The 22,138-nt window shown below is 43.6% G+C and overlaps 3 protein-coding genes across 5 annotated transcripts; 1 reads left to right on the top strand and 2 right to left on the bottom strand.

Annotated features, from left to right (window-relative positions):
• The first annotated feature begins 102 nt into the window (after positions 1–102).
• On the top strand, positions 103–3,637 carry LOC106608649 (stabilizer of axonemal microtubules 1). 2 transcript variants are annotated; one of them, XM_014206729.3, is made up of 4 exons: positions 103–182; positions 1,938–2,120; positions 2,255–2,454; positions 2,548–3,637. In XM_014206729.3, exons 1-4 carry the CDS (start codon positions 145–147, stop codon positions 3,591–3,593), a joined length of 1,467 nt encoding a protein of 488 aa, XP_014062204.2. In that variant the 5' UTR covers positions 103–144; the 3' UTR covers positions 3,594–3,637. The 2 variants fall into 2 exon arrangements, with proteins under 2 accessions (XP_014062204.2, XP_014062203.2); XM_014206728.3 differs by lacking the exon at positions 103–182 and adding an exon at positions 923–1,460.
• A 621-nt stretch (positions 3,638–4,258) lies between these two features.
• larp7 (La ribonucleoprotein 7, transcriptional regulator) lies at positions 4,259–11,144 on the bottom strand. The gene is made up of 13 exons (XM_014206727.3): positions 10,834–11,144; positions 10,327–10,554; positions 9,896–9,996; positions 9,709–9,792; positions 9,454–9,618; positions 9,250–9,355; positions 8,729–9,091; positions 8,422–8,560; positions 8,041–8,189; positions 7,678–7,793; positions 7,403–7,562; positions 5,070–5,161; positions 4,259–4,889 (listed from the first exon to the last, which is right to left on the bottom strand). The coding sequence occupies exons 2-13, from the start codon at positions 10,535–10,537 to the stop codon at positions 4,812–4,814; spliced, it is 1,764 nt and encodes a 587-aa protein (XP_014062202.3). The 5' UTR covers positions 10,538–10,554; positions 10,834–11,144; the 3' UTR covers positions 4,259–4,811.
• A 7,073-nt stretch (positions 11,145–18,217) lies between these two features.
• LOC106608694 (ceramide-1-phosphate transfer protein) lies at positions 18,218–21,857 on the bottom strand. Of its 2 annotated transcripts, none has more exons than XM_014206800.3 (5): positions 21,484–21,857; positions 21,312–21,377; positions 20,282–20,499; positions 19,774–20,142; positions 18,218–19,571 (listed from the first exon to the last, which is right to left on the bottom strand). In XM_014206800.3, exons 1-5 carry the CDS (start codon positions 21,556–21,558, stop codon positions 19,343–19,345), a joined length of 957 nt encoding a protein of 318 aa, XP_014062275.1. In that variant the 5' UTR covers positions 21,559–21,857; the 3' UTR covers positions 18,218–19,342. The 2 variants fall into 2 exon arrangements, with proteins under 2 accessions (XP_014062275.1, XP_014062274.1); XM_014206799.3 differs by having other exon boundaries at positions 21,312–21,382; positions 21,484–21,856.
• Positions 21,858–22,138: the final 281 nt, after the last annotated feature.

Genomic DNA, 22,138 nt, shown 5'->3' with positions numbered 1-22,138 from the left:
TGGAACAAGCCTAATTATGACACAAACAATAGAACATTCTCGAATATTAAATTGCAAGCTTGGAATCATTATTCTCTCAAAACACGAAACTGTTATTGAAAATGCAATAATATATCTGGAGCTTCGAGTCAACACACCGACACCATGGCATTCCAATGTATGTGCCAGATATGCACTTGCGGGTAGGTACCAATATCCCGACCGACCGGTGCACTCGCCAAGCGCTTTCAGCTGCAGTCTACTGCTTTTTTTGGCTAGGAAAAGGTAACAGATGGACAGCACTGCAACTACGACACGGCCTAGGTCATGGAGATCGCACACTGACTCAAAATCTGCTGCAATATGTCTCATAGCCTATTCTCACTGGTAGCCTACACTGACTGTACAAAACATTAGCGGGAACACCTTCCTAATGTTGAGTTGCACCCCCTTTTGCCCTCAGAACAGCCTCAATTCGTCAGAGCGTGGATTCTACAATGTGTCGGGTGCTGGCCCATGTTGACTCCAATGCTTCCCACAGTTGTGTCAAATTGGCTGGATGTACTTTGGGTGGTGGACCATTCTTGAGACACACGGGAAACTGTTGAGCGTGAAAAACCCAACAGCGTTGCAGTTCTTGACACAAACCGGTGCGCCTACCCCGTTCAAAGGCACTTCAATATTTTGTCTTGCCCATTCACCCTCTGAATGGCACACATACACAATCCATGTCTCAAGGTATAACCATCCTTCTTTAATCTGTCTCCACCCCTTAATCTACACTGATTGAAGTGGATTCAACAAGTGACATCAATAAGGGATCATAGCTTTCACCTGGTCAGTCAGGTGTTCTTAAATGTTTTGTACACTCAGTGTATCCATGCAAAGTATTTTGTCCTTAATCTCCTTACCATAGTCTTCACTTTGATTCACCTGGTTAGGCTATGTCATGGAAAGTGCAGGGGCTCCTAATGTTTTGCAGTCAGTGTATGTCAATCATTCATTTCCACTCCAATTACGAAATTGGAGTGGACATGGAATGACCTATATATCTGCTGTTCATTCATTTAAAGGTAACTATTTTTGTTTACTAAAAGTAGCTGGACATTATGTAATCCATTTCCACTACGAAAACCCTAAAAATAATACTCTAGTACAGAGCAAAAGCACAGCCGCGTCCAGAATTTCTCATCCTCATGAAAGACGCATCTGTTTTCGCTCAGTGCTTCAAACGCGCCAGTTAGAGAGGGAGTAATCCACGTGCATTTATTTTTAGAAGCGCTCTCAGTCACTACGCACTTCATTTGGAGCCCACTACAACACAATCGATGTTCTTCTGGTCAATAATTTCAACGCTGTTTGGTACGATGGATTGGGTCACAACGCCCGATCGTAAAGCGTAAAGATGTGCAGGGATATTCCATGAGGGCGATGTTTCAAGGTATATCCAGAATTTGGAGATGCCCACCTTTGCCAAGGAGGTAAGATTAATGTTTAAACTTTGCGGTCGTTTATACATCGGAGTTCCTATCTGATCGTGCATGGAGAGCGAGTTATATTCTGGTGATAGAGTAAACTATATGACTGATAAATCGTTGATGAGAGAGGAAGAAAAACTGGGTATGGGTTGCAATACATGTTTACTTGAAGGCGGGTAGGCGTAGGGCTTTGCCTTCCAAAAGAAGGCAAACATATTGACTGTGAACTGATTAAACGACATGATCAAGTTTAAGTGCTGTAGACTTGATTTCCATGCTGTGTGGGAGCAAATCATTATTTGAATGTAGCTGAGAGACACAAAATAACCAGAGAACAATATAAATTCAATATTCTTCTGATAAGAAAAACTACATTTCATTACTGTTTTTAACACCAACTTGGCCTAAAGCATATTCTCAACAACACACTCTCTTGGCCATTCTAACCAATCCCAACACTTAATCCCTTTTTCCTGGTAGGAAGCACCACTGTTTACAAGGATCCCATCCAGAGGAGCCGTGTATCCTGATCCCAGGCTGCATGGTCTCGGAATACCAGGAAAAGTACCCTGCCTACTGCAACACTGTTGTCAGGGCAGCCAAGAAGCCGAAGAATGAGTACCAGCCAATGGAAGGAAAGATATCCAACATGACCACTTTCAGGTAAGAGATAAGCACATAATTCATCAAAGACGATATGATATTCTGATTCTGACAACATTCCCTCTTTAATAGTTTGCGTAGTTCATTCAGTCTGCACGTTGCAAGTCATGAGTAACGTCTTTAATGTCTTTCAGGTCAGACTACGTGGCCCATGAAGTGACCCAGAGGCCACCAAAGGTCACCAAGTTGTATGTGCCACCTGATGGAAGAATGAGACACAGCAGCACTTACGTCAGGGACTACCCAACTCACCCTGTTCAGAACCACATCGTGACCAAGCCTGATGGGTACCATCCGCCCACAGCAAAGATGGTTGCCCAGTCTTTATACAAAGGTACAGTACGTGCGTCTTGGGGAATGTCATCAGATACCAATAAACTATAGATTTCAAACGAAACTAAGTCCTTTCTTTCATTATCGTTTTCAGAGGATTTTCGAGCATGGCACACCCAGAAAGTCCAACCCTACAGGACGCGTGACAACCTGAAGTTGAACAACAGCAAATTTGAGGTGACCACCACCTATCAAGACGAATTCTGCTACAAGGGCCCAGCCGAGGCCAGGAAGAGCTTCAAACCAGCCCCCGACGCCCCAGAGACCCTGCCCTTCGATGGCACCACCAACTACCAGACGCAGTATATGTCCCATCCTGTCCAGCCCAGGCAGCCCAAGGAGAAGGCCGTCTACAGGCCCACCAGCGCCCCCCTCAATGGGGTCTCCAGCTACAGGCAGGACTACCTGGGCCTGCCGGCCAAGCCTGTCAAGCCCTTCAGGGCCAAGGTGGCTTGGGAGAGCAGCCCGGCCATCTTTCAGGGGACCAGCGAGTTCCATGATCAGTACAAGCCCTGGCCACTGCAGCCCAAGCACCGGCACCATGCTGAGGAGTACTGCCCAACTGAGGGCACTATGGTTGGTCTGTCCACAGCTCATGCTGACTATGTCGGCCACGAGTGCCAGCAACGGCCCCAGTCCGCCCGCCCCCCGGTCGAGACCTGGACAAAGGAGGCCAGGGCACCCCTCCAGACCAGGTCCACCATGAAGGAGCACTACCGTGCCTGGGACATGATGCGTCCCCGCCCCACTTTACACGCAGGTGAGCTAGAGACCCCCAAAGGGGCTTTCGCCAAGACCACCACCTTCCGCTCAGCATACACACCCAAGACGGCCCAGCGCGCCACTAGCTTCAAGCCCACTCAGATGCTGCTGAGCCCCCAGGCCATGGATGAAGACTCTGTCAGTCGCCCCACCTACACACCCAAGGAGATCCCATCTTGCCCAGCCTGGGATGGCTGTCCTCCTGGCTTTGAGTACAGCTCCATGGGGGCTGGAGGACACAGGCTGTACCGGACCATCTCGATACAGGAAACAGGGCCGAGTCAGCTGGCCGCAGCTACGAGCGATAAGTCTCCTTACTCCCACAGCAGGAAGAGCTGCATGGTCCCCAGCCAAGCCAAGAGGGCGCCAGAGTCCTGACTACTGACCTGCACACACAGCTAGCTAGAGGACTTTCTTATTTTTCTATTTAAATAGAGCACCTTTGGTATTTTTTATAGTCACATTAAAAAAGGAATAATGCTAGTTGTGCATTTTATTTCTTTTATACAAAGAGGTCACAAATTCTTACTTGAACATTACATCGTTAAGCTTTTTGCTACATAAGTTAATGTGGACAGGAACGTAAAAGATCAGACACCGTATAGCATAGTAACGCACCAGATGCAGCAGAATGTGTGTGCCAGCAATATAATCAATTAAGTTTTTATTAATGAGCTGAATAAAAAGCCAGTCCATTAAAGGTTATCTCAATATCAAATCATTTCTGGGTAACACTCCATCCTGGTTACTGTGTTATCTGGGTGAGGGTGGTAAGTACCTTTGTTTTCAATTAAAATGGTCAAAAAGAAACAAAAATAGCTTCTTAGCAAAGAGCAATTTCTCAAGCAAGAGACCGTCTGGGAGTGGGGACGGGAAAACAAGCCGTTATTGGAACTCTGTTGGTCTATTAACTGATTTATCTCCTGGTGATGTCTCTAGGCAGGCCGAAACGCCATCCCACCAAAACAGGCAGAAATTTCAACAGCTCTTTAACTAAAAGGGCGTTTTCAACATTTTCACAGTATTATTCCAACCAGTGTGGAAACGCATGAAAATCACTTTTTATTTTTATTTCACTGGGCCTTTAACCACAAATGTATGTTTATTAATTCGAAAATAGGTACATTACTTCAAAAAGAAAAGGTAATCGGTGCCATGACAAGTTACAGAAAACTGATCTTGGGTGAAGCTCTGGGCAAGTTTTGAAATGCTATGTACAGCATATATACATTCATATTTCATAACTGAAATCTGGGCAGCTCTCACTACAACACAATAAAAGACTAGTGAGCGAATCTATTTGCAATTTAAATAATGCAGCTGCTTTCTGCTTGTAGAACAGCAGCCATACATAACCTTCCAGTTAGTGGAACTGAAACTACATTGGACAGAATGGCTGTTTAAACAAACAATGTTACCATGACTTATTAAAATTCCATTTTAAAACCATGGCTTCTCTCTGCTTGTACCACTCATGAACAGTAAAACAAAAACCTACCATTTAGGAATGACAAAATGGCCGACATTTGAATAAACTCTTAGGGAAGAAAAGGATTCAGAAAAGAATGGAAGCACAGTAGAACATGACAGTCTTGATCAGTCCTCCATGAAGCGGATGTGCTTAGTGGCCTCCTTGGCCCGGGCTATGATGATTTTCTCGGCTTTGGAAATGAGCTGGGGCAGAAACAGAGATGAAGGGGAGACATTGCTCTGTTAAAATCAACTTAAGGCCTACAACAATATGAGTGAACAACATGCTCATTCAAAAATGGTTTTCCTCAAAAGAAAATGGTTGGGTGCTGCTAGAGATACTTGTAAATAATCCATAAGAAATGTAAATAGAGGGAACCCTACCTTCTCTGTGCCCCGTTTCTTGTCTCTGGGCCGGTTCAACTTAGCTTGGCGGTCCACCAGGATCTTCTGCCAGTACCTTTGTTCATGGTCGCCTACAAGTACAAATTAATGAAGAAATTAGCAATTGTCCATTTCAATGTAACCACTGGAACGCAGCAGCACATGAAAACACACCCAAAACATCTCTTTCCAAAGTGCAACAAATAATTCAGCTACATTCTTCTCTTAATAAGCAAATGAAGCCAAAATAATCAAACATATTTTGGTTAAGGACATGCCTTCATGAATATGCTTTCTTGATCCTCAAATTAAGATGCAGTAAGGGGACTCAAAAAACTCAATATATAATTGAATAATAATATATAATAAATCATTACTGTATGAAATATAATAATAAAATGCCATTTAGCAGATGCTTTTATCCAAAGGGACTTAGTCATGTGTGCATACATTTTACGTACGGGTGGTCCCGGGAATCAAACCCACTATCCTGGCGTTGCAAGTGCCATGCTCTACCAACTGAGCTACAGAGGACCAGCAATTGTTAATTAACAAAGATATTACAGTGCATTTGGAAAGTACTCAGACCCCTTGACTTCTTCCATATTTTGTTAAGTTACAGCCTTATTCCAAAATGTATTAAAATGTTTCCCCCCCCCCTCAAAATCTAAACATAATATACCATACCAGGTTTTTAGAAATGTTTGCGAATGTATAAAAAAAAGAAAATGAAAATCACATTTACATAAGTATTCAGACCCTTTACTCAGTACTTTGTTGAAGCACCTTTGGCAGCAACTACAGCCTTGAGTCTTCTTGGGTATGACGCTACAAGCTTGGCACACTTGTATTTGGGTAGTTTCTCCCATTCTTCTCTGAAGATCCTCTCAAGCTGTCAGGTTGGATGGAGAGCGTCGCTGGACAGCTATTTTCAGGTCCCTCCAAATATGTTAGATCGGGTTCAAGTCCGGGCTTTGGCTTTGGCCACTCCTGCATTGTCTTGACTGTATGCTTTGGGTCGTTCTCCTGTTGGAATGTGAACCTTTGCCCCAGTCTGAGGTCCTGGGTGCTCTGGAGCAGGTTTTCATCAAGGATCTCTCTGTACTTTGCTCCGTTCATCTTTGCCTCGATCCTGACTAGTCTCCCAGTCCCTGCCGCTGAAAAACATCACCACAGCATGATGCTGCCACCACCACGTTTCACCGTAGGGATGGTGCCAGGTTTCCTCCAGACTTGAAGCTTGGCATTTAGGCCAAAGAGTTCAATCTTGGTCTTATCAGTCCAGAAAATCTTGTTTCTCATGGTCAGAGTCCTTTAGGTGATGCCTTTTGGCAAACTCCAAGCGGGCTGTCATGTGCCTTTTACTGAGGAGTGGCTTCCGTCTTGCCACTCTACCAAAAAGGCCTGAGTGCTGCAGAGACGGTTATCCTTCTGGAAGGTTCTCCCATCTCCACAGAGGAACTCTGGAGCTCTGTCAGAGTGACCATTGGTTTCTTAAATCACCTCTCTGACCAAGGTCCTTCTTCCCCGATTGCTCAGTTTGGCTGAGTCTTGGTGGTTCCAAACTTCTTCCATTTAAGAATGATGGAGGCCACTGTGTTCTTGGGGACCTTCAATGCTGCAAAAAATTCCCCAGATCTGTGGCTCGATACAATGCTCTCTCGGAGCTCTACAGACAATTGCTTCGACCTCAAAGGCTTGGTTTTTCTCTGACCTGCACTGTCAACTGCAGGACCTTATATAGACAGGTGTATGCCTTTCCAAATCATGTCCAATGAATTGAATTTACCACAGGTGGACTCCAATCAAGTTGTAGAAACATCTCAAGGATGATCAATGGAAACAGGATGCACCTGAGCTCAATTTCAAGTCTAATAACAAAGGGTTCAAATTCATATGCAAATAAGCTGTTTCTTATTTTTAATACATTTGCAAAAAAAAATTTTTTGCTTTGCCATTATGGTGTATTGTGTGTAGATGGATGAGTAAATCCATTGTAGAATAAGGCTGTAACGTAATAAAATGTCGAAAAAGTCAAGTGGTCTGAATACTTTCCGAATGCACTGTATATAGCCATTGCCTCTTTTCAGATGTAGTAAATAGTTTATGGCCCCATTTGAACTCTCCCAGATACATCCATCTCTTCTCCCATCCTTGAAGAAATCACTAATCTAATATGATTTGATAGGCGTGAGCAAGGCTACCTCTGTGTTGCTGTCACTAGTCATGTCAGCGCTTACCTCAAAGAAGGGAGGAAGGAAGGATGCAAATTAAGATGATTTGAACAGGGCCCTTGGTGAACTATAGTGGTAGTAGTGGGAGAGTCAGCCTACCAGAGAGGATCTCCAGCTGCCAGCTGTGTTTGTTCTGCAGGTCGGTGCGAGCGTCAATGATGGCCTTGGCCTCTGCTGGAGTCTTGAAGCGGACGTGACCCTCGGCGTCCCCCTCTAGGGTGTCCACATACACCACTGGGGACACCTCAGAGAGAGCGTCCTAGATACACACAAACTTTTGAGTTAGAACAACACATGGCTCTAATCATTTGTATGTGAAACAATGAATGCATAATAAACATGGTAAAAGAAGAGCGTTAAAAGCTCATCTCTACCTTGATGACCTTTCTGCCAGGTAAGGGTTTGGTATGGGTGATCCTGACGATGCAACCACTCTCAAACTGAGGGCCGGGGGGACTCTCCTTTTCACCTGCCTTCTTACTCTCCTCAGCTTAGGGAAAAAAGACAGAGACATGGTGAAGAAGACATAATATTGTGTGTGGAAATGGTCAATTGTATGGGAACCCGGTTTCAAAAGATTTTCAGCATTTATTCTGATGTAATATGTGGACAGTAAACTAACATTTGACTCAATATCAATATTTGTGGTGTTTATATGAGAGTACTAGGGGATTTAAACATGCAGAAGTTGTACGACTGACAGATAGGTAAGTAGTGGATAAATATTAGGCACTAACAAGGTGTCTGTTTCTGTTGGAGACTGGTGTCCATCTCCATTTTCTCTCCTGCTCCCTTGTGGTGGAACTTGGTCAGGCACGCCTTCAGAGCTCCCATGCTCCTCTTCTGCAGGGTCAGATACTCCACCTTCAGCTTCAGCCAGTCTTTCCTTCCATCCAGCCAGCCAAAAGGAGAGCAGGAAGAGAAAGGAGAGAACGAGAGAGAGCAAGCTCTCAATTTGAATAACAATATCTTGTCTAACACTGGGGTATTGGATTGTTCAATAAAGATGCTATGGTTTAGACCAATTTAATTAGGGATTTATTTAGATTAAATCAATGCCATTGGTTTGATTGACTCAGAGCAGGCTATTAGTCCTAAAGATGCATGAAGGTTCTTACTTGGCGAGAACCCGGAGAGGAATGACCTCTTCACCAATCTTCACCCTCTCCTTGTGCTTCTTCTTCCTCTTCCTCTTAGCTTTTAGCAGGGAGTCGTCCATCTTCTCCTCCTCTTCCTCCTCAACCTTGACAGGCAAATCTGAAGACACCAGATTACTATTAGGCATTATTTGTCACTGCTGACCAGTAGACCATCTTTTGGACTGGATTTAGTCAAACCTGCCCACATGTATTTTCTTGTACCCAAAACCAGTGATTTTATCTGTTCACAAGCAATGTGTAGGTTCAATACAATGAAGACCCTTACCTTTCCCATCGCTCTCCTTCACCTTGTCTTCCTCCTTCACCTTGCCCTCCTCCCCCTCGCTCATCCTTCTCAGCTTGGCCGGCATGTCTCCCTGGACGTCACTCTCTGAGCTTTCCCCTGCCTGGGACCGCCGTCTCTTCTTCTCTAGCCTTTTGGCCGGGGCCTTATCTGTGCCCCCCTCAGGTGCTACAACCTCTGCACCCTCGTCCGTGCATTTCCTCTTCCTGTCAGAGGGCTTAGACTCAGATTCTATTTTCTGTTCTTTGGCCACGCCCACTGTTGTCTCTGCCTGTGACGGGGCGTCCTCTTTGGTGCTGCCCCTGGACTTCTTCTTCTTCCTAATTTTCTTTTCCTCTTCCTCGTCTGCAAAAAACACAGACACACACACAGTAGTTTAACAGAAGGTAAAGGGCTTTAACTTGACACTTAAATGTTGGCAGTTTCCGACATATGCATTTGTTGTGATTGTGTGTAGTCACTCTGGAGTTAACCAGCAATGCTTTATTCTTCCCAATACCCACCTAGTGTGGTGTTCAGGGTGGGTGGATCGGGGATAGGCTTCCTGTTCTTGGTCTTGGGGAAGATGCCAGGTTTCCTGGGGGCGTCCTCTGGAGGGTTGTTCAGCATCTGGACGGGAAGAACATGGTTAGTTCTCTACCTTATTACTACGTAGGACACATCCATTTGATCACAAAATTCATTACAGAGGCATCTTTACATCTCACCTCTATGGCTTTCTGTGCCTCCTCTTCCGTCTCAAACTCAATGAAGGCGAACCCTTTGGAGTGGCCCGTGGTTTTGTATCTCGGCACACTGACGTAAACCACATTTCCGCATTTGGTAAACACTCGTTCTAGCCAGTCATGTGTTACTTTCTTGGGCAGAAGCTCCTGGGGGAAAAATATATTTATTTAATATGGCGTTTTGTATTCAAAGGACCACATCGTGACTTGACAAACATGAACACAACTGGTATTTACCACATAGACTGTTCGGTTGTCTACATCTTTCGGATCCTCTCCAATTGGATGCTGCCGTCGCACTTTAGTTCCCTCTAGGTTGACCTGAAAGACCAAAACAGATCACAGTGAACACCACACGTCTAAGAATTCAATACAAAATTCCAACCGGCAACTGAAAAACTGATTATGTACAGTAATACTTGACCTCAACGACAGATGAATTTTTCAGTGCCCTTGCAATCAACTTGCAATCAGTTGTCAGATTTTTCATTCGGTTGAAGGATGTCAAAACAGATATATCAACATCTGTTGAAAATAAAACCACTGTTAGTTGACAGGGACATAATTCCAAAGGAGCAGTACAGGACAAGTGAGAATAGGATGATTGTTGTACGGTAACCCTTAATCTCCATCACAAATCTGGGCCAAAATTCTACCCTGACCACAAGATAGACAAAAAACGTATTGTTGGTGTTTCCAGCTATGTTAGCCTGGTCCCAGATCTGTTTGTGCTGTCTTGTCATTTGTCAACTCAATGACCATAGTTGGCAAGACAGCACAAACAGATCTGGGATCAGGCAACAGCTACGTAGGATGGGTCAATGACGCCAAATGCTGCCCATTACAACTACTTACATCCATCTCGTGACTCCTCAACGAGTCGTCTTAGAAACCTGTCCTTGTGAAGGTTGACATCCCCAAACCAGAAGTCCACCTGCTTCTTCACGTCTGCAAGCAGCTGTTTCACACGGGACCTCTTCTTCTTCTCATTCTCTTTGTTCTTTCCACCTGGGTTCATGGCAGATGACAGGGCACCACCTACGGCTCTTTCCTCTGTGTCTACCATTATGTGTTTAACTACACCTGTGAATTATCATATCTCATGGCTGAGTAACATTGCACTGAAGGTATTGGCATTCATTCATCATTAGTTATCTAGTGTTTTGAATTCTACAAGTGAGAACACAGAGTCTACTTTTTGTAGCTAATGTGCATGCTTATATGTATTTAGCTCATTCGAGCTAAGTTAGCTAACAACTTAATTCAACGTTAACTTCCTAGCGACTCACTCAGTATGACAAATAACAGTATGGCTGTTTCAAACGATTTTAGAAGGTAAAAAAATCAAACAGAAGACATTACCTTATTATCTGCGGCAATAAGTAATCATTTAGCTAGCTATATTTTAGAATTCAGCGCTACTGGCGTGTGTGTTTCGTTTTCCAGTGAGGTCCTCGCACAGTTGAGAAACAGTGAGTCGCTCAACCTTTCTTGGCGAATAATTAGTTAGTTAACACACTATAATTTAGCAAATTAGTACACTCAAATTACAAATGTGATTATACATATCAGAGGAAATGCGTTCAACACAGGTAATAGTACCAAAAGCTAAATTAGATGGTCTGTATTTCTCTAAAAAGGCTTTCCTTTGGAAACCTATTTTGTCTCTTGTTGATGACGTTTCCTCCACGGGAATACGAAAAAAGGAGCGAAATACAAAAATACTGCAGCAGCCATATTGGCCGTGTTCGAGAGGATCAAAACCGTAATGTGTCATGGGTAAATTGTGACTGACGGATCTACAAATAACAATGAGTGTTATTTATGATGCAAGGTTCTCTGTGTTGTAGATCAGTCAGTCGGAAATCGCCTGCACTTTCGGCTGCAATGTAGAACAAGCCTATAGACACATACACACATCATGTACAACTAAACATAATCAAAACCTTCTATTTTGCTACCATTTAGATTAGAACGGACAGATAGTGCTATGGGCACGTGTCGTTGTTTTCCCCTAGTTTGCCTTAAAGCTACAACCCTTAATTCGTTTTTCAGCTAAACAGCACTGCCACCCAGCCACTTTTTTCTATAGGTATATTACTAAGGGATGGGGTTGGCTCTATGGTGAGCAAACCATAGAGCCAACAAATGTTATGGATTTAGAATATTGTTTTAGGCATGTGTGAATGCTTATGGCAAAACTGTTTTATTTTTAAATCTTAGCATTTATTTTGCTTCATGAAAAGATTGATAACCCTGTTAGGGTTGAACTGGCTATTTGTATGCATAACCTATTTAATATACGGGGGAAGCTATGCTACATTATTAAGTATATAAACTACGGATAAGTCAACTGCTGAAGACAAGAACTACACCCGGCGACAGGAAGTGCGTCACGAGGCTGGGACCAGCCTGCACGCCGACGATAGGAGGAGCAAGTTTAAACCACGCTCCTCCTCCCTCTGACAGGCCAGCATTGAGCGGGAACTATCTCTGTCAGAGTATATAAGAGAGAACAATAGGATGTGACGCTCTCTTCTCTGTCTGCCCTGCGAGGTGTCACAGAGAGACCGTATATATACGAACAACTCATTTACCATACACGTGTTTGCATTAATTAAAGTACAAATAAATCAGAAGTTACTATGTGCTGACTATTTTGTTCTGATACCAGAATCGAATTGACGCAACTTTAACAACCCCCACAAAGACATACACACGCCCATCTCTCTGTTACGTCATGTACATCCATTGTGTAGCCTACAAAATAGCCTACGTGACGTATTACGGTAAGGACGAGTTCGGTTTCCTATACCATCCATTATCATTAATTGACACCCGACCACAGAAAATGTTTTACAAATTCAACACAGAGATGGATGAAGAAAAAGTAAGTGCCTTATGTCGCTTATTGAAAGCTATGGCTATATTTCAAAATATTTCTTACTTTGCCTAATGCAAAATATAGTCAAAACCTTGTATTTTGCTACCATCCAGATCAGAACGGACAGATAGTGCTATCGCCCATGTCATTTTCCCCCCTAGTTTGCCTTAAAGCTACAATCTTTACTTCTTTTTTTCACCCAAACTGCAGCCCGCCACTTTTTGTTATAGGCCTATTACTGAAGGATGGGGTTGCACGAGGGACGACCGCTGTCCACAGCACTTTGGTGCTGAACGCCAGTTCGCGGTATTCCGATTCAATCTCTGTCAATTAAAATTATTCTTAAACTGAATCTCCAATCGTGTCTGTTTTCGTGTTGTTTACGTAGTCCTACTTTCACACCATCGGGTTTTTTTGCTGACAGCTGTGACAAAGTCGACACACGGTTTGCAGACGTAAAGAATGGTGAGTAATAGCAGAAATATTTTTTTAAATCAACCAAGTTGAACTTCTATTAGGATGACTTGCAGGTGATGTTGACTTGCAGGTGATGTTGACTTGCAGGTGATGTTGACTTGCAGATGATGTTGACTTGCATGTGATGTTGACTTGCAGGTGATGAAGGAAATATATCACATAGGCCTAGCTGTGGAACCAGTTATTATGCCTTAGAGGGTTTGGGATAAATGCGGAAGACACATTTCATTTGAATGCAATTCATTTGCGCAACTGACTAGGTATCGCTTTTCCTTCCATATGGGCCTTATTATTAATGCAACCGAGATTGCTTTTTATCACATTAGGCTATTTTTAATGGTTGCATTCATATTCCTGTGCAGGGCCACCCGTTGTCCACTATGCCATCATTATGACGTCAATAAGGTCAACACCATAGAATTAGGAATTAGAATGGTTTTATTTAATAGGAGCTGCAGTTCAGACAGACCCTTCTCTGCCGTGTCCTTGGTGCAGACTGTGCTTAGATGGCATAGCATATAACTAGAACATATTTCTGCACTTTTTGGTTTCGTTTTACAAATTCATTCAAAGTCAGACAAAAAGGTGGTAGCTTTATTTTGGCAGCTTTGTGTTACCGTCTTATTAACACAAATCTTTACAATGTCTACAGATAAAAAGCTTCATGGGTTAAAACACTTTTAATGACTTTCATTTTGAGGATAACTGCAATAGGCTAGTTATGATGATTATAACACTTGATTATAACACTTGGAAGATAGCCACCGGGAGAAAGGGATGGAAGAGAAGCCAGATGCTCAACGGAAGAGAAGAAGGTCACGTCTGGCAAGGTAAGATTGGTCCTCTTGTTATTTTTTACATTTTTTTTGCTAGGTTTTAATCTCTTGTTTCATTTTACAAACTTGATTCAATGTCAGACAAAAAGGAGGCAGGCCTATGTCTTTCAACAAAAAGTATACAGAATCTTTATATAAAAAAACTCATTACTTTCATTTTGATAAACACTGTATAGGATAGAAAGAATGAGAGGAAGGTGTGATTGGTCCTCTGGCCACTTGGGTTATTTTCTAGGTTTGAATCTCTTGCTATCTATTGGCTAAATAATGGGCAACTTAATGTTACAAATAGTGTGATTTGAAAACTGTATTCTTGAAGGCCAAAAAGAAATCAGCAGACCAAGGCACTGAAGAAGGTTAGAGATGTTTCTATATTAAACTATTTATTTTCCTAGTACATGTACTGTTTTGTTAGTGTTCCTTTTCTTGTGCAGATTCATTATTTAAAAAACTAATTTATTTTTGTCCTTTAGGTCCCTCAGTGGCATTCTGTTCACCCAGAGCTCAGTATCCAGATAAATACCAAAACAGAGCGGCAGTAATTCAACTCTTACAGGAGGAAGGAACTACGGAAGAGTCTACTTTACCCAAGAGGACGTCTGCTTCCCAATCATCATTCATTTCATGAGGAATCTCACTGATAGGTATGCTCAAAATCTATCAATAGCGTCCATTGTATATACAACAACCTTGTCTGGACCACTACAAAACAACTGAACATGTTAACTTGTGTCTTTATCAGGAAGTGGAAGGTGATTCAGGAGGGCATGAGAAATCCTGTAAGTTTCTGTCAACATTTGATGTGTGATTATTTGATAGATAGTTGGACATGAAGTTTATCATATTGACTAACTAAGCACTTTGTAATGGGCGTCGTAAGGATTGGACCAAGGTGCAGCGGGAACGTGTATACTCATCTTCTTTATTAAATTTAAAAGAAGGAAAAACAAACAAATCACGTATACAAAACAACGAACGCCACTAACAGTCCTGTCAGGTGCACAGACACAAAACAGGAGACAACTATCCACAAATCCCATTTCAAAAACACCCCTATACATAGGACCTTCAATCAGAGGCAACGAGGAACAGCTGCCTCCAATTGAAGGTCAATCCAATGAACTAAACATAGAAATAGATAGACTAGACTGAACATAGAAATACACTAACATAGAACATAGACCAAAAAACCCCGGAACACATAAAACAAACACCCCTCTTACATAAATACATAGCCCAACAAACCCGAACCACATAAAACAAACACCCCCTGCCACATCCTGACCAAACTACAATAACAAATAATCCCTTTACTGGTCAGGACGTGACACACTTGACAACACAGCCCCTCAAGAATAAATATTATGCTCTTTTCTTGTATTGAAACAGACAACCAAAGCACACCTTGCCAAAATGTATAGGAAGATAGCGAAAACGGTTTCCCACATGGCGGTAGAGATCCTCATCCTGACCCTTGCACAAATATTAGAGCTTGATGCCGCTGGAGAAGCTAGTTCCTCTCCCTCGCTGACTGGATCAGAGTGCGCCAACATTGCAAGCATCCAGGAACGTGTGGTGAAATTGAATGAGGAAAGTCTACCTAAGAGGCCTGGCAGTGGAAGGTCTCTGTGCAGTCAACGCATCAAGAGTCCCTACCCCTCATCCTTTGAATTTGAACAGAGGCTGGAATTGATCCGCGAACACAGGTTCCACAACAGAGAATTGAGGACGAGCAGCAGTGGCAGACTTTATTACAGCTCACACACACCCACTCCACGTTCTTCCACAAGGTATGTTCACCAACCACACTTCAACTGTGTGCCTGACCTGAGTGATCTTAGCACCGTATACATACTGAACTCAAGCCAACTTTTTCTCACACATTACACAGCATATGACACTTCTAAGAATGAAAAGCTAATGAATGACTGTTTTTATGGTAAAGTAAGAAGGCAGACACCACATCTTTAGAGAAATAAATATTACAATTATTGTGATTTAGGTGAATTTAAAGTATTGATTTGTAGAGATCAATATGTAAACATTAGCCAAGACTGATCAATTCTTGTGTTTGTTTTGACGTTCCCAGACGTCGTTGCAGAGGGCACATGGAGGAGATGCTCGACTGACAGATCCTCTGAATGCCCTCTTTGGGATCACAGAGGCCACAATTCTCCAAGCGCTGGGTGATCAATCCTGCTCTTCTGGCTCACCTGGATTGACCAGATCTGTGGTCAGAGACGTCGTGAGTCAGGTGAACTCTGACATTCACTGATCATCTCCTCTTCCAGCTCAGGTAAATCAAGACCAGTGTTGTGTGACACTGGCAGGCGATATGCCATGCAGGCCGCCCAGAAGCTGGTGTCTGTTATCTGTGCCAAGCTGCAGAGGTTTGGAGTCACTGGACAGGCTGCGCCTCAAGCCAAAACTAATCCATCTAAGGAGAATGTGGACATTGAGGCTTCCCTTGCACCATTGACAGGAGAGGTCTTGGCTGTTATGGTCAACTCCAGAGAATGCCAGGGAGTAAGGAACAATGGATGTGCGTCGAGAAATAACACACAAAGTAAATGTTTTGGCTTCAAGGGATAGTGTTGGTGGTCTTCTGGAAGACTCCATAGCAGAGAAAACATCTCTGAAAGAGACTGTATCCTCTGGCAGCTTAGTGAGTCAAAACATCCTCATACTTTCACCTTCTGAGAAAAAGCTTGGATCTCCTGTAATGTCAACCATTGAGAAATTCTCCAGTGTTGAATTGAAGTCAGAAGCCACTATTAGCGAAGTGCTCATTAAGTCTAGCAGAAGTCTATCTGCACAAATGTCTGCTTGCACACCTGAGCATTCAAGTAATCTGGCCAGTGAAAGGAATCTGCCAGCTATGCCAGAACTTTTAACAACTACAATTAATGTATGTTATGAAGCCTCTGAAATTATGGATTCCTTTCTGAGCGATATGTATCGCACAATCAGATTTCACAAAAAGGATAGCTCTACCCATGGCCCTTAACCTTTCTAAAAGGTTGCAGAATACGCTGAGAGGGATTTTACTCTCGACGTTTGGCCCCTAACAGCTCAGATCGAGACAAAGAGGAGAATCTAGAGCAAGCTAAACATTTCTGCTCCTACTTTGATCCAAAAGTCATTTGGATCCAACAAGAGTGAGTGTATGCTTCCAGGGGTCATCTCACCAGTAGAAGTGGCTCTTCATAGACATCAGAGCGAAAAGCTCCCAAGTGGGGAAACCCTTCTCCTCCAAACTCATCTACATGTTCGCTGAGGAGTTAGTGAAGCAATTGCTGCTTCCTTTGATCTTCCCTCCTTCATTGTGGGGCTTGGATCAGGAAGCCTCCCTTTACGATGTTCCGTCGAGGCGCATCTAGTCACTGCAGCTCAAGTTCCACTACTTCTCGAGTGACTGTACTTGATGGTAGTAGCTCTCTGGTGTCTGCTAGTTCTTCGCAGATTTACGATGACACAGTGAGTCTGTTCACCAGCGCCATCTGTCACCAAGTGATGGACAACATTTCTGGAGCCTCTAGTCACACAGTGGAGAACAACATCCATGACAGAGAGGCATCCATCATTGCTATTGGGTCTGTGGAGCAGGCCCAGAGTGATTCCAGTTCTCCTCAGGCTGTGAAACAAGGCAAATGGAGGTTCAGATTCCTCCCAAAGATTTCCAAGTTCAGACAAACCAGAAATGGGTCTAAGTGAAATGTTATTATTGCGTTTTGCTGTAGTTTTTTGGTGTTTATTACTTGCTGTTGGGTATCTTACTACACAATATGGAAACCTCTCAATGGTGTTACTTTATACATGTTGCTGTTGTATAAATGATGTCGTTTTAAGAATTACATTCAGTAAGACATTTTATTTTGAAACAATAAGTGCTTCAGGCGGCGCAACAAAAAGGAGGTACAGCCCTCAGAGGAAGCCCAGGACCAGATTAAGGTTCCCCGGGAAGAGGACCATTGCATTCGTAAGTCTAGCTGCTAATTATTATTTTATCAGTTTTTTTTATACATAGAAACGGCATAATATTTCACAGTCCCACAACATTAGCAACATGAAAGGATGAGCACACAATCATTTTAAAACCTAAAGTCCATGTAGGTTTGTTGACTGAAGTTCATGCCAACTTTCCCCTTCGGCCTCTAGCACCCTGCATAGAGCCAAAGGCTGTCATGGCTCCACTTCAAGAGAGTTGTCTCTCCACTTCTCAACCCGAGAAGAAACACAAACCCTCCATCAAAGTCAGGATGTTCTCGGCCATCAACAAAGGCTTTTGGAACACCTTAAAATGTTAATCTAACAAGTAACAATTGTTAAAACAAGTAACAACACTTAATTAATAAAATAAAGACTTACTGCGGTCAATTAATTTGCATTGTAAACTTTTCATGTCGTTTTTCTCAAAAAGACACTGTAAAATAAAATGTAACTCACTTAGTTAAATGCATTTCAAAACAGAGTATTCATGCTGCTTTGTGATTGTCACGAGAGCATTAGGAGGCTCTGAATGTGAAAGAAGTCGTTCACTAATCAGACGTTCAACAAATACGCAGTTTATTTATCAGTTTGCATTTGCTTCAGCATGGTCAATATTGAGTAAATAAGGCTCAGTAAACTACTTACTTCAGTTGATTGAAAAACTATTGGTATTATATGGACCTCGAGGGGACCTGTAACATCAAGCATCTGAGAGACCTAGGATAAATACACATAGAATATACAGCAACATATGCACTGTAGCCTACATAAAAAATAGCCACCGCTGAAACAGAATACACGATAACAAAGGGAAAGAACAGGTTGAGAAAACTATGTATGGCCTATCACATGCTGCCTTCAGAGGTAAAGTCTCACCGGAGATACAGATTCATTTTCAACATCATAGGATTTAGGGGAAAATAACTTTGAATTCTAGAAATAACTGAATCTGTGAAAGTCAATCCTCTGTTATTCAAAGAAAAGGAAAACCCTAGTAAGGCATGGTAAACCATAACCTCAAATTCTATCTAGACTACAGAGAGCTCAATCTGTGAGAGTCAATCCTCTGAGGGTCACAGAAGAAGGAAATAAACAATTCTGATAAACAATTCACATAATAGTAGGGTAAAGCATCACTGACATAGGACTCTAACTCACATGACTCAGCTGTGGTCTTAAAGCAATGAAGCCAGAACCCAGGATAGAGGGGCTGAGTGAATGTGGTCTGGACACTGTGGAGGAGGGCCATTTTGTCAGAGACACTGCAGAAGGACAGAGTGCCCGCCTGGGGATCCAGGTACTTATTATAGTTCTGTGATTTACAGCAGTAGACACACACACAGAAGAACAACTACAGACATGTGAATAAATAACATGTTTATTCACTCCTTCCACTGACACGAAGCAGATATTCCAGGGTTGTCATTAGTTATAAGGGCTTTTCTACATATACAGTTGTAAACAGGCTTATACGGTAGGCCTATCTAACTGAGTTGCTGTGTGTTTCTACAGTCTTTCTAACACGTTTCTTTATAGTCTGTGCAGGCTATGTGTGCTGGCATACGTGTCTGTCTGTCTGTCTGTCTGTCTGTCTGTCTGTCTGTCTGTCTGTCTGTCTGTCTGTCTGTCTGTCTGTCTGTCTGTCTGTCTGTCTGTCTGTCTGTCTGTCTGTCTGTCTGTCTTTCTATGGCAGCTCCATCATGTTGTGTTCTTCCAGTATGCTCTGTGTGCGTGTGTATACCTCTCTCATAACGTCTACAACGACGTTGAGCACCGGCCCAACATCCTCCTCTTTTCTCACACAAACTATATCCAGGAACACTCTTCTGTCTGGCAGAGCTACAAACACAAGCTCAGCCGCGCTGCGGATCAACCAGGGGTGATGGGGGGCCAGGGCCACGTTGTACGCATCCCTAGGGAACAGGGACAGGGTTAGGGTTAGTGTGTGTGTATGAGTGAGAGAGCAGGCATCTGTGCCCACCATGCTGGCAAGCTGGCATGGCCATCAGGCTATGGGTAGGGTGAGACTTGGTCTTCAATAATTTAGTGAAATTGTGAAGTAACCTTTTGAGTGTGTGTGTGCAAGTGTGTGTATGTTTTCTGTCTAAAGGATACCTGCAGAGCTCCCCAGGGGTGCGGTAAACCCCCTGTGCGTCCGGTCCCTCCTCCAGGCCCTGCAGTAGCAGCAGGATCCAGAGCAGGGAACGGTGGAGCCGCAGCAGATTTCTGCAGCCGGAGCGCGTCCGAACACTGAAGTTCACCAAGCCCCTTTGCAGCTCCGACTCCACCATGGAACGCACTGAACTGTAGGCCGCTGGGCCTTGTAGTCCTGATGTGGGAGTTTGTAGTCTAGAGTGTCCTTCTACTGCACTACGTTTCTCAAGGTCCTCTTTCTCCTGCTGGGCCAGCTCTCTGATGACAGCGATCTTATCTTTGACCTTCTGAGAGAAAAAACTGACCAGTGGTCCGAGAGATTCCATAAACCTAGAGAGAGAGCGAGAGAGAGGAGTGGGGAATCAATGTAGAGCCCTTCACCTAACTCCTTACTGTATCATTCATGGCAAGTTTAAAAGGTGTTCCCCTTATAAACACTCTCACACACACAGACACACACACACCGTACTTGATGAGTTCGTCCCAGCTGTAGAGGTAGTGCTCCAGCAGAACATCATCAGAGTGCGTAGCCATGGAAGAGGTCAGGTGAGACATGAGACGCCACACCTGGAACTGTTGACCTTGACACACCTGGAGAGGGGGCACAGAACCCAACACTACACCCCTCTCACCCTGCTGTCCCCCACTCTGCACCCCTCCTGGATGAGGAATAACAGGGCTCTCCGGCTAGAACAGGAGAGAGGGAGAGAGGCGGAGAAGATGAATGCACAAAACGAGAGGTATCATCTACACTACATGACCAAAAGCATGTGGACACCCTTTTTAAATGAGTCAATTCAGCTATTTCAGGCACACCCGTTGCTGACAGGTGTATAAATTGAGCACACGGCCATGCAATCTCCATAGACAAACACTGACAGTAAAGCTGCCCTGGTCAAATGTAAGTGATGTTATTGTGAAGTGGAAACTTTCAGGAGCAACAACGGCTCAGCCGTGAAGTGGTAGGCCACACAAGCTCACAGAACGGGCCAGTGGAGTGCTGAAAAATTGTCTGTCCTCGGTTGCAACACTCACTCCCACGTTCTAAACTGCCTCTGGAAGCAATGTCGTTGGGAGCGTGATGAAATGGGTTTCCATGGCCGAGCAGCCGCACACACGCCTAAGATCACCATTGGAATGCCGACTGCAAGCCAGGCCTAATTGCGAAACATCAGTGCCCGACCTCACTAATGCTCTTATGGCTGAATGTAAGCAAGTCCCCGCAGCAATGTTCCAACATCTAGTGGAAATCCTTCCCAGAAGAGTGGAGGCTGTTATAGCAGCAAAGGGGGGACCAACTCCACATTAATGCCCATGATTTTGGAATGATGTTCGACGAGCAGGTGTCCAAATACTTTTGGCCACGTAGTGTATTTCCTATTTATCTTTATTATATATTAAAATCTTTCACTTGGTTTTACACTACAAAATAAATTATAGAACGACTAACTGTTAAGACATTTCCCTACAGGCTAAATTGTGTGTGTGTGTGTACTCACTGTTGGAAGGTAGAAATTGAAACTCAGACAGGGGTGCCAGGAGGTCTCACAATCACGCATTGCAACCTGAGCTGAGAGCGAGAGAGACACGTGTACAGTTTGTCACATTATACACACACAGCCACACAGAGAACAGCATCAGCTAAACCCTATGGTTAAAGTGGAAACTCACGGAGCCAGAAAGAACTGAGGAAGAGCAGCAGAGCCATGATGGAGGCTGGCAGCAGGTAGCGTTGCAGTCGCCCATTAATGCCCATCTTGTCTACACAAACAGGTACTGTCCTGAACACAGACACACTCAGCAGACCACCCCTCACATACTAGTAGGTAATCTCGTCCCCAGGCTATTTGCGACAGAGAGAGATCCGGCTGGGGAATACGACTAACTAGTAGTAAACGGCTATCCCCTAGCTGTATTTCTCTATATCTTATCTCTCTTTCTTCTTGTCCCTTTGAAGCTTACACTATTTCTTAGTATTGTTTTCCTTTCCTTCTCTTTCTAAATGCATTACAGTAAAGAAGCACTTCCTATTTAAGCCACACCTCCTGGGACACTCTGTACTTGACCTTTAACCTTTGGCTTTTATCTCAACCACTGTTTCATCAGCCCTCTATCAACACACACGCGTACGCACGCACACACACACAGTCCCTGTATCTCATGATGTCTCTAGACTCTGGCCATGGGTTGGATCTTATCAGTGAAGTTACACACACACACACACACACACACACACACACACACACACACACACACACACACACACACACACACACACACACACACACACACACACACACACACACACACACAATACAGAGACAAA

The sequence above is a fragment of the Salmo salar genome, chromosome 07 (genome assembly GCF_965601325.2).
Source record: "Salmo salar chromosome 07, fSalSal1, whole genome shotgun sequence".
Lineage (NCBI taxonomy): Eukaryota > Metazoa > Chordata > Actinopteri > Salmoniformes > Salmonidae > Salmo > Salmo salar.
This window is presented reverse-complemented; position numbering and strand designations above follow the sequence as displayed.